The 13,124-nt window shown below is 30.5% G+C and overlaps 3 protein-coding genes across 3 annotated transcripts; 1 reads left to right on the forward strand and 2 right to left on the reverse strand.

Moving 5' to 3' along the window:
* Nucleotides 1–3,287: 3,287 nt before the first annotated feature.
* Nucleotides 3,288–9,719, forward strand: hrm (solute carrier family 16 member hermes). The gene is made up of 5 exons (XM_017896946.1): nt 3,288–3,451; nt 3,976–4,188; nt 4,290–4,416; nt 4,506–4,685; nt 8,131–9,719. The coding sequence occupies exons 1-5, from the start codon at nt 3,298–3,300 to the stop codon at nt 9,338–9,340; spliced, it is 1,884 nt and encodes a 627-aa protein (XP_017752435.1). The 5' UTR covers nt 3,288–3,297; the 3' UTR covers nt 9,341–9,719.
* Nucleotides 9,720–10,203: 484 nt separating this feature from the next.
* On the reverse strand, nt 10,204–11,604 carry ND-30 (NADH:ubiquinone oxidoreductase core subunit S3). Its single transcript, XM_017896859.1, has 5 exons — nt 11,436–11,604; nt 11,295–11,360; nt 10,899–11,143; nt 10,588–10,833; nt 10,204–10,490 (listed from the first exon to the last, which is right to left on the reverse strand). The coding sequence occupies exons 1-5, from the start codon at nt 11,497–11,499 to the stop codon at nt 10,323–10,325; spliced, it is 789 nt and encodes a 262-aa protein (XP_017752348.1). The 5' UTR covers nt 11,500–11,604; the 3' UTR covers nt 10,204–10,322.
* Nucleotides 11,605–11,911: 307 nt separating this feature from the next.
* On the reverse strand, nt 11,912–12,824 carry LOC108545328 (COMM domain-containing protein 5). The gene is made up of 4 exons (XM_017896878.1): nt 12,728–12,824; nt 12,448–12,640; nt 12,220–12,366; nt 11,912–12,095 (listed from the first exon to the last, which is right to left on the reverse strand). The coding sequence occupies exons 1-4, from the start codon at nt 12,822–12,824 to the stop codon at nt 11,912–11,914; spliced, it is 621 nt and encodes a 206-aa protein (XP_017752367.1).
* Nucleotides 12,825–13,124: the final 300 nt, after the last annotated feature.

Here is a 13,124-nt window from a genome sequence, read left to right on the forward strand (position 1 = left end):
TAAACATTTTTGTCCACACAAATGTACGTCATAAATGAAGTATTTTAGTGGCAATTTAAACTGTTGACAGAAACATTTTTATTTATATTTGTTTTTACACGAATCCGTTACGTCGGCGATGTAATAACGTGATCAATTGATCAAGACGGTTACGGAGCGGAGGGGGGAATATATTTTACTGCTAAATATTATTTCCGTAAGACAAGTCATTATAATAATTTCAGTCTTATATTCAACTTTTATTATAAGCACTTATTAAAGTAAAAATTAATTTCTTATATATATTATAAAAGAATAAGTAAAAGATTAGGGTACAAAGTGGCACTATATAAATAGGATCATATTTTTAAAATTAATAAACTCATTCTTTAAAAGTTTCACTGATCAAAGATACCTTGTGTTGTACATATCCTTTGGCAATCCCGTAAAAATATTTCCATGCTTAGATAGTATATATGATACACGCATTGAGAAATATTATAGCACAGAAGTATTTTAATTTCCTCATAGTTGTTATCCCCTATCAAATATTTACTCATATTTCTGTATCTTTGTCTATATAGTGAAATTATATACACTCGCAGCGAGCGATTTCCAAGAACAAGACTTCGATTCAAACGATTAAAATGAATTTGAGAAGTCGATTCAGATCGATGACTGGTGCATCCCTCTTATAATAACTGTCATCATAACGTCAATTGATGCTTAATAAGAACGAATATAGACTGAGTCATGTGTAGTTACTGCTACTAATTGTGCGTTTCAAGTTAATTCGCGAAGGAGAACAATTAGCTCGTTAATTCGCAATTTACGTTGTCTATGGCTTTTCCTAACTGACATATGATCCTAACATTTTTAATCGAGGTTAAGATATCTTAATATGATTAAACGCATATTCATTGCTTTTCTCGCTATTTTTTCTAATTACTAAATCGATTTATCAATATTGAGTGAGATTGACAAGCTTATAACCTCGAATGTTATTTTCCATCTTATTTCAACATACTATAAAATACACAATTATATAATGAAAAACAAAGAACGTATTTTTGAGTATTGAAAATACTTCGAACCTGTTTATCAGAATTCTATAGATTTAGTACAAATCTGTTAGATGTATGACAGATATGTCAACATACGTGTGTCGTCACGCATATGTTCTATATAATGTATGATAAAAATGAAGTGTGCGACTTTATGTACTCGAAAAAAGTGGAGCATCCAATTTGATTAAAAAAATTCAAGCACAATCGAGACAACAGTTTAAAAATATTGTTTTAGCAAAATAATTATTATTTTTCGATAGTATTAGTAGAAATAATTTTACTTGAAAAATATTTTTATTTTTAATTAACGGGAAATATCTAACGTATTAATAATACAATAGTATAATTTACATATATTACGAATCGAAAAGTTCCAGTTAATTTAAGTGTACATATTTAGTAGTTTAGCGCATTTATATTTTCGCTTTCTAACGAATAGTATATTCATTATAGTTATTGTTCATTGAGAGGATTGTGTTATGTTCGCACTATCACAAATATTTCGCTCTAATTCTTTGAACAGTCATCGTCAAATGTACGCACAATGGCTTCTCTGACAAACACATGATGCCAGCACTTTGCGATATGACTGAAACGATAGAATCTTGCTTTTCTGCGTAACCAAGTAGTGTCATTGCGTCCAAAGTATTCATATTGACTTTCTGAATAGTATTTATTCCACACAGTTTTAATTATTGTAATTTAAATCGTTGAATTCTATTTACTATTCTATATTTCGTACTAACGTGTAGTATTTTATTATAAAATTATTAAGTAATTTTTATTATTAATTCATTATATTTTAAAAATTCAAAAATTATCTTCAACGTAATACCAAGTACTGAAACGTTTAAAACAATTCATTTATTAATATAGTATTATAAATCTCTAACTTATTTATAGCATAAGCACAAAAATTTCATGAATTAGTTCATCGCAAATATACAGAGTTAATGGTTCCTGAAGAGGTGAGTAAACTTGCCGATGGGTTGTCTCAAAATTTACCTTTCCATGATAAGCTGAAAGGCGAGGTCGCAAACAATTTTTCATGATCGTTATTCAGTATCGGGCACGAGGCTTATCGGTGCTCGGGGCTTGTTTTTCCTACCTCGATTTCTCTATTCTCGAAGTGGGACGCGGTCGTGAGTGACAAATATTAAATTCATGCGACGTTCACATCACGGAGGACAAAAATCCGACATTTGATTCCCATGCGCGCCTCTGTTGCTGTTGTATACCGTTGTAAATTTTCCATTCCCTTATACTTTGGTATATCTTTCTTACCGTTTGGACTTGACCTGCAGAAGGTATAACAGAACAAGAGGGTACTCTATGGGAGAAAGGAGAGGTATTGAGAACAGAAAGGAGACAGGGAGAGGAGATATATCATTTAAAAAGAGTGGGAGAGAAATCGACGGAACACCGGAGGGAAGACTGAAATGGGAGGATGTGGATATGGTGGGAGACAGGATGAAGTAGTGGTAAACGGCCCTGCGTGATACACAGCTGATCAGTCGTTCCGCGACGGACGAGTTGTTTTGGTGTGTTGTATGAGTTGAATAGTGTGAAATTGAGGCGTTTCTTCATAGAATGACAGTGAATCGTGCATAAGAATTTCCGTATACATGCCATTGTTTATGTGCTCTATGCAACTTGACAGAGTATTGAAAGCAAAAGGTACGGGTGGAGGTGTAACCTCAGTGAAATTGTTCGCAACATCGGCGCATTGCGGGTCGCTGTTGGTAGCGTCAGGTCACTTGCATCGCAGATATTTTCCTCTTTTTCGAAGGAAATCGTTCACACGATCAGGGTCTATGACCGATTCACGTGCTTCACCTTATCATAGAAACAGAAAAAACTACGGTGTAGGTGTAACCACCAGCATTAGATTGAAATTGATGAAGTCCGAAGCAATCGAAGAGGAGGACACGACTGCTGATCCTGCAGTTTGTGAACATTGATATTGGTGCACTCATAGGTCACGATATATCTATTCGGTGTTGTAATTCTGTGCATTATCGGCTTCATTCTCTTATATTCTCTTGTCTCTTTTCCTTTTTCTGTTATTTTCTGGCATTTTTAACTAGCGTTCGTTCACCAACGACGATACACACGATAACCACACATTAGATTTTCCTTCTTCGCATTGAACCAGTGGATTGGTTTCGCTTTTCCTTTGTATAATTACATAGATATATTGTACATGTGTGTATGCGCGCGCGCGCTAGTGTGAACAGAAAAGAAAAGGTCGATGACAATGCAACGAGTCCAAGATCAAGACAATGGAATCAACATCAAATTCGGTACAAGAAAAGATAAGAAAGGAAGCTACACGCTCGTATCGCAGCACTCTGAGAATGAAAAGAATGAAAAAGGAAATAATTTCAACGGGACCAATAAACAAAGTAAGTTATTCTCATCGTGAATATGCTTTCATTTCTTTCTTTATTTTCTTGAAGAATAAACACACGTCCACTGGATGTGTTTTAACTCATAAGAGAACAAAAGAACCGTAATAAAAATTTACGGTAATTTTTAAAAATATTTTGCATCGTTTCTTTCTATATGGATAATTAAAAATGCGTCACAAAATAATCGAGAAATCTTAAAATTTTGTTAATAAAATTTAATAGTAAATGTATACATATATAAATATTATTTATATTTGACAATGTTTTTATACATTATGTTTTTTAAGCGGGAAAATACCGTGTGTCAAATATAAAAAAAGTATGATGTCCCTTGAGATAATAATAGATGATTTTCTGACTCAAAACTGTTTCAAGTGTGCTATAGTTAGAAACTTCAATTTTTGTTTTTATATAAAAGATCAAAATTGTATTATAATCTTTAATTATTCTTTTTTATAAAATGTACTGAAACAATGAACATTTAACAAAAATAACTCAATAATTATTTTAAATTTTAGTTAAAAGTGTAATAGCTGAAGAAGAGTTAGTTCCACCAGATGGAGGATGGGGATGGCTTATACTTTTAGCATCCGTTATGGTCAATCTACTTATTCCTGGAACAGTAAAATCTTTTGGTGTTTTATTTGTTGAATTTCTTGAAGTTTTTGATGCATCACCTGCTGCAGCTGCTTGGATACCAGCTTTATGCTATTTTCTGTATAGTTCACTTGGTAAGAAATATATTTCGTTCATACTCCTTTAAAGATATTAAGCATTGTGTTTAATATTAAAAATGTAGAATTAAATATTGAAAGATTAATTTTTATTGTAGGTCCTTTGTCTAGTATATTATCAGTTAAATACTCTTATCGAACAGTAACTTTATTAGGAGGAACATTTGCTGCTGCAGGAATGATGCTAAGTTATTTTGCAAACTCTGTGGCCTTCTTGTGTGTTAGGTAACTATGATTTAAAATAAAAAGTATACTATAAAACTATAATATTTTTTATGTAAATATATAATCTTATTGGTTATTTAATTTTTTAGTTATGGTGTTCTGGTAGGAATTGGAGCTGGCTTAGCTTTCCCTCCAACTGTGTATATAGTAACTTCATACTTTGTACGATTACGTGGGCTTGCAAATGGACTTTGCATATCCGGTAGTGCATTAGGTTCAATATTTCTTCCACCCATCCTAGGGATACTACTACGAGAATATGGTTACAGGTACGTTTTTTTATTATACCTATAAGAAAAAGCAGCAGGTATGGCTTTATAATCTCGATAAAAATTTATTTTATTATTATTAAAAAATTACCAGGAGTCCATCATGAATAAGTAAAATTAAAAATTGAATTTTTATTTTATTTTGATAAAATGTTTATTTAGCAGTATTTGGTTTGTTGGATTAATGCAACACTATATAATTTATTAATAGTATTTTAAAATTGATTAATTAAATGATGTATTTAATTAAAATATGTTTTAACACGTTCGTTTTATTTTTGATAAAATTGAATGTATCTGTGATCTGTGAGCTTGATTTGTCCACTTTTATGTAATTTGTGACACTAATTCTGTCACAAAAAATACAAGACGTTTGTGTATTATTACGTGTATCTTCTTGTTCTCATGAAGAACCGTAAATAAAGTGTTATTGTCGTAGAAAGTTCATATATATTTTGTGAAGATTATTTTCGGTGAGTATTTATACATCATTATTACAACTAATTAAATGTGTCGATGATCGATCATGCATGTGTATAGTTCATTTACGAGATACTCAGATCGACAACGCGCGTGCATTTGTGTACACAACATTATTGTATATCTCTGCGAAATTTACAACTGCTATAGCTGTTTTACAGCCTCTTTATCAAACTTGTTGTCATTAAAGATAACGAACATTAACCATTCGATATACCCACGGTAATGTATACATGCGTATAAAGAAATAATCGTTGATTGTCCAAACGGTGTTAGGTTCGCGACTACTTAATGCTATTTTAATTTTAAAAGGCGCAGAAATGTTCTATATACTAACCCTGAAGTCTACACGTGAAAATGGCAATTAACGCATCTGATATGATTTAGGTAAGAATCATATATTCGTTTTTGTCCTGTGTCTCGTACTTTAATGATCTAAATATCTATTACGCTTTCTATCTTATCAATTCCACCAATAAAATTACTACATGTAATACACTAGAGACTACAATAAGAAACGACGAATTAGTTCTGAACCAATACTCTTCAACCTATCGTGATGGAGTTCTTTTACGATGTTAAAGATAAGTTCCATAATTGGGAAATTATTTAATGATTTAAGTGTGGTCCCAGTGTCACGAAATTGTAATACTTATCATTGGTGCAAACGATACAGTCTGTGTATTACAAAGGATTATTGAGATTAAAGTATCGTTCAGTATACGAAGTGTAACTGTTTCGTTGGAAATAAATATGTATGTGCATATAAAAAGATAGTATAACTTTTGCAATTTTTTTAAAATGTCATTTGAAAGTAAAACAGAAAGATGGGGGAAAAACACCTATTGAATAGTTGATGAGGAAGAAATACAATTACACGTGTGTGCCTTTCGTTGTGTGTGCATACGTAATAATCACATCCATGCGAGAACTACGGAAACCTACTGTTTGACGTTGAAAGTACTTGCACATTTTAAGTATGTGCATTATACGCGGTAAACGCGTGATATTCACGTGTTAATGTGTCGTAACTGCAAAAATGGAATTAAGATAACTCCTATTTTCATGCATTTTCATACTGTTTATTTGCTATTGTAGTAGACATAGTAAAATATTATTTGTTAATCTAAACAAAAGAACTTTTATGCATTCTTTTCCGCTTACGTGATAATATTATCTTACAAACACGAAATATAGTAAACGTTCTTTCTGTCCGTTTGATTTCATGAACGTATAATATATGTTGGTAATACATTGTCAATTGAGTGAATAAGTATCTTTCTTTTTTATTAAGCGATATTAACGAGTCGAAATATAATTTAATTAATAAATCATATCAAATATGAAACAATTCTAATATATATAATTTGTCAACTAGTCTTCCTTTTTTTATTTTTTTATTTACCAGCATATTTTATTTTCTTAAAATTTTACTTCGCAGCGATACGAAGCAACGCGCGTTGCATCAAAAATTCATGTTTTGCATCATGAGAATTTTGTTGCGACGATGACTTAATGCGTGATTGAAACAAAAATTGTAATCTCTGTTTAGTGCAAATGTGGAATATCGTTATATGTAACGAGCCTCGAAACGTAAACACATTTTTTAATATATTGTGTACATATTACTATATATATACATATACTATATATGCATATTACACACATATATACAACTATACCGATAGATGTAAGCTAGATCGTTTCCACTCGTCTAAGCGTTCCTTTTATTTTTTCTTTTGTTACAGAAAAATGTGTTCCATGGAAGAAGACAGGGACAAAATGCGATTTCGAAGAAGATGAACTTCTCTCGTACCGCAGAATATTGTACGCGATCTGAAACGCATGCTAAAAATATAGTTTCCATTTCCATCTATTTTAAAAACAGAAAAGAAATGCTACATATTTTCTTCTTGACAGTCTTTTCTTCTTGTTGTTTTCTTTCTGCTTAAAGAAGATTTAAGTATCAGTTGTCCAAAGTTCCCGTTAACGTGCAAGTAAATTTCTTCATTTGAGTTTTCTATTACTTTTTCCTACTTTGCTTAGTATCAAGTTAAATGTAAATTTTAATATTTTCTATAAAATTTCCTGTATTTTTTAGTCCATATAAAATACAGTTTCAGATTGACGTACAAATTGTCTATATTATAGTCTGCTCTAACTGATAAACAAGCCTACAGCAGACTATGCATAATACTTAATGAATTCTTGATTAAGCCGATTATTATAAAAAAAAAATCTGTGATTAATATACGTCTTATGTATTTTGGAATATATAAGGCTGTGATTTATCTGTGATAGTCAGTGGTAATTTGCGAAATATGTATAATCCAGTATTGACCATGTTATATTAGTATAGAAGTTAATGGTATGTGACATTTGTTGTTTATTGAAAATTATTATTATAATTAACAGTATTAACAAATGATATTTAGACGCTACCTCTACTTGGTGATATTAATTTTTGTATCTTTACTTACAATTTATATGATATAAACAAGAAGTATTTTATAAATATAAAGCAATTATATATAATTAAATAAAATAATTAAGAAGTATTAAAAGAATGTAATAATAACGCGTTTTTGCAAATACTTGTATTTATAATCTTTTAAATTATTTCCATTTCGTTGCATCATAAGTCACTACATAGAAACATCCTTTTTTTTTTCTAAAATAAATAACTATTAAATATTTTCAGACGTTTTCTGTTCCACTCCACGTTTATATATTCATTAATCAAATATTTGTGTGATAAAACAATGTTAATTAGTTGATTAGCTAACTAAAAAATTAGCGTCAAAAAAGCATATTTGGTAAAAATTGGTATTTATGTAATTGGTCTAACGAAGTGAAGTTTTTTCTCGACAGCCGTGGAATATCCCGATGACGATATTGTAAGCTATAGTTAATTCTATCGATGGGCCGAATAAAAAACGCTAAAGTCCATTTTACTTTTTTACAGAGGTGCAGTATTAATAATGGGTGCTGTCACTTTGAATGTATGGGCGAGTGCTCTTTTGTACGAACCGGTGGAAAAACACATGGTACCAGCATCGTCGTCGAACAAATTAAACGACGCTGACGTGGAGGCCTCCTCGGTTACAGTAACTAGTCCCGAAGATGAGAAGCAATCAAATCACATTGTTTCTTCTTTGAACACAAATGAGAAAGCCGCACCAATGGTACCAAAGAGCGCGTCCAGTGTTGCATTAGAATATTACAAGAACACGCCCGTTCAAGGCCGAACGAGAAAAATTAGCATGCCCACGGGACGTGAGATAACGGGCCAGATGCACAGCACGCCGGCACTGCACGCAGTTCCGGAACGTGGTGGAGATTCTGGCAGGCTATCAAAACGTCAGAAATCGCCCTTCCAGTCACCGAGTATGTCATCCTTTAACTATATCAGCACACCGTATCATGGAAGCACACTTTCCGCTCTACAGCCGGAAAGAGCGTCCACGTTAACCTTGAACGCGATATCGAGCACGTTTGCAAGGAAGGGTGCCGAAGAAACAAGCAAGGATGAAGTAAAAGAGAAGAGGAATAAATTCTTTGATTTTAGTTTATTGAAGGATCCCATCTATTTGGTAATCTTGATCTCAAATTCTACAAATGCTGTCAGTTATACGAATTTTGTCATCTTATTACCGGCATATGCAATCTCATTGGGTTTCGAAAAAGATATGTCTTCCCTTCTTCTCTCGACTGTATCCATATTAGATTTAATAGGACGTATAGGGGGTTCTGCCCTCTCCGATGTCTCAATTATGCCAAAACATTGGTATTTCGTTGGTGGTTTGTTTATTTCTGGAATCTCGTTGACTCTTCTCCCTATAGCCACAAGCTACACTCTACTGTCAGTTTACTGCGGTGTCTTCGGTTTAGCATCCGGTATTTACGTTGGTATTACCGCAGTTATAATGGCCGACATGTTAGGGACCGAGAAGTTAACTTCCTCTTATGGTATCTCATTGTTCGTAAATGGAATTATACAGTTGGTTGGTCCTCCCACTTGCGGTATCATATTTGAACAAATCGGCAGTTACGGACCGATCTTCAGTATCTTAGGAATTATTTTAGTAGTAGGCGCGTCATTGTGGGGTTTCGTTCCATTCATTAAAAAACGACAAAAAATCACAGAGAAAGCAAGTCCAATTGAAAAATTATAGTGTATTCACTTACTGGAATTAAGTATTTCATGATGGACAAGAGCTTAATTGTATGATCATTGTAGAAATTCATCAAATGTATATTACAATTATACATGTATGACACACACACACACAACGCACGCACGCACGCACGCACGTACACACATATACACACACAGATGATAATATCTTTACAAACTGTGATGTTAGAATGAATGTTATGTATGTATATATCACTGGCACTGTGATGACGTTATATATATATATATGATCCACGCGCACATTTTCAGGTGGATTGATAAGGAAACAATTTTCAAAAAATATATTTTTAAATAACACAAAGGTTCTCTTTTCTTGTAAATTGGAAGTAACTTGCCTTACACTTGAAAAAACTTATCCTGCAGAAGTAAGTTCTTGTTGGTACTAAATAAAATATATGAATATATTTAAATACTTAGTTTAAAAACGTTATAATTGCTGGTGCTATCATAAATAAATAAAAAAGAAAAGAAAAATGAATTAATATAATTTAGTGCACATAAAATATTCTTAGCATATGTATAATTGTAAAAAGCAAAGGTTGAGTACTTGTACACTTCTTTTAAGAAAAATATAAGTATAGAGTAATTACTATTGTTATGTACACAAATATTAAAAATAAGGTCAGTCAATTTTGTCATGATTCGATTTGTTTACATCTCACCGAAAAATATGCCTTAAAATTAGAGTATAAGCACTTTGTAATTAATGAATCACATTTATATTATACAATATGTAAAATAAATAACAATAAAAAACACACTTGGAGTATCTTATGCAAGAAATAAGTAAATTGTTCATGTTATTAAAATCAATAAATAAGTTACAAAAATTTTCGTTTGTATATTTTGTATCTATTTTATTGGAAAGATATATAATAACATCACTAAATAAATAGTAATGTAACAATTAAAACATGTCCCTTTTAATATATATTTATAACATACTATAACGGTACAATTTATTTCTTTGCCTTAGAAGAGTCAGTTTCCTTAGTTTCATTAGAAGGAGGAGAATCTTTGAAATTAGGAAACTGTTCCCATGGTGCAGATAACTCAAATTTTCGAAATTCCTGTGTTAATTCTAGTGGTTCACATACAACTCTTTTTAATTCATCGTCATAACGTACCTAAACATAAAAAGAAATAATTTCACATTGTACATTATCAATTAAAACTACTTGAACAATGATAAAAAAGAACATTGGTATTACATTGGGAAATTACCTCAACAAAACCACTCAGAGGAAAATCTTTTCTTAATGGATGACCTTCAAAACCATAATCTGTAAGAATCCTACGAAGATCTGAATGATCTTTGAACACTATACCAAACATGTCCCATACTTCTCGCTCATACCAGTTAGCAGCATCATAAATTTTTTCTATTGATGGTAAAGGAGTTAATTCATCTGTATATGTTTTTACCCTAATACGTGAATTATATACCAAGGAAAGAAGATTGTAGATAACCTAGAAAACAGAATAATATTTATTACATGACATATTAAAATGTTAACTCTTAAGTCTAAGTTTACCTCAAACCTATATGGACGAGAAGGAACATCTACTGCAGTTAAATCTGTTAACACAGTATATTGAGTATTATGATGACATTTTAAGAACTGTATTGTTGGAATAATTCCATCTGGACAGATTAATACTTCAAGTTCATCGCCACAAGCAAGTTGAACTTTCTGAACATACTTTGATAAACATGCACTTATATATAAACCTAAATCCCTTAGAGATGTCAGATCTGTTACACTTTTACGTATTGTTGCTGGTAAAAATATATTTATGTAAATATCAAAACTTAAATTATAATCCAATACATGATTAAATATAAAAGGTTATAAAAATATGTCATAAAAAGTATTTATAATTAAGAAGATTAAATTATAAAATATATAATAAATATTAATTTTACATACGTCGTACTTCTCCTTTTTCAGTTTCCGTACTATTCATTCTCATCGAGGGCAAAAATTTTGGATAACCTATTGATTTAATTTATATTCATTATATAATACAAGAAATACAAAAATCAACAATTATCAAGTAAAATCATTTACATTTAGGTGCTATAATAGGAAGATTTCGTGAGAGTTTCCAAATATTCTTAAGCAAAGATGACATTTCTTTAAAAATATTCGAGGTTCTTCAAAAGTACAGATAGACGCACCTATACAGATTTATATATACAACTACGCACTCTAGTTGCATGATATGACGTACCTTACATGTCACTTACAATTGTTATTGAATTGATCAAAAGTACTACATATATCTTTTTATAATAAAAAGAAACATCTATAATTTTTTAAGATATTTATACATTCTTTTATTAGCATTTGTATGGGTAGAAATAATAAACTTTCCAAAAAATTATGAAAAAGTCAATTAATTTTATTAATTGTTTACATCGTTATATATATTATAGTTTCTAAAATATAAAGTATATTTTACATTTCTTTTGTTATTTTTAGTACAATATTACATAATGTTAAAATGAAAAAGACATATATATATATATATATTGCTACCATCATCAGCTACATATAATATTTTTGGAAGCACATTGTTTTTCAACTTTTTGCATTTCTACAAGAACTGTTGCTATTGCATGTCTTAGTTGATGAAACTTTGATAAAGATAATTCAAATATCTGACGTTTCCCATTGTTAAATGTCCATTCCATTATGATATGTGGTTCTAAGACCCTATTCAATATGCTAAAAAATATTAAAATTGAAATAAGTAATTTTTATGATATGTATAAATAATCATTGTAAAGTGAATTTTAAAATTACACATATTAGTACTATAAAATTCATATTTTGCTGAAAACAAAATTACCTAGAGGAAATAGTAATATCTATGCGCCATTTGCAAGATACTAAGTGTGGATAAAATTTTGTTTTCTGTATTAATCCTGATATTAATTCTGGACGTTTTTGACCATATACAACTACGGAGAGATCATCAATACATTCTGAAGATAATCTATGGAAACAATATCATACATTTCCATTACAATAAAATCAAAAATAAGAGAATTGTATATAACATTAGTAAAATACACACCTCAGTTCTTCTAATATCTGTTTAAATTCTGTAGGTTTAACATTTTGTGACAATGTGCTTAGGTGAGTTTTTAATATGATGAAAATAACTGAATAATATTCATCCACAATTTCTACTGGCACATTATACTTTTGACTTATTCTATCCAATATTCCTTCTTCTATATATTCTTGATTTATTGCTTTTATAGCTACTATACGAAATAAATTAAAACTCTTTCTTAAAGATGAAATACATAAAACAATATGGAAATAATTTATAATGTTAAAATCAAACTTACTTTGTATTAAAGGACGAACAAATACCTTTTTTAATTCTGAAAGCACTTTTGTTTTATTCCCTAAAGCATAAATAAGTTGAGTATGAAAAGTTGTCATTTCTACTTCACTCTTGAGCTTTGTTATTTTTGCATAAAAAATGGTGAACCAAGAAATTAATTCAATAAATTAGATACATTTATTAATTCCCTTTACAAAATTTTTTAAAAGTAATAATAAAATGCTATTATTCTATCAAACTTGTTAAACTTAATAATTTGTGTTCAGTGTTTAACGCCATCTAGTAGAACACGAATATAGTAAACATGAAGAACTGCTAAAAATATGAAGATGTGGGAAACATAAAATAATCGACATTATGTTTTAAGTATAATAAAAAAAATTCCTTTGCGATATAAA

This window comes from Eufriesea mexicana, unplaced genomic scaffold (assembly GCF_001483705.2).
Source record: "Eufriesea mexicana isolate 0111107269 unplaced genomic scaffold, ASM148370v2 scaffold395, whole genome shotgun sequence".
NCBI classification, from domain to species: domain Eukaryota; kingdom Metazoa; phylum Arthropoda; class Insecta; order Hymenoptera; family Apidae; genus Eufriesea; species Eufriesea mexicana.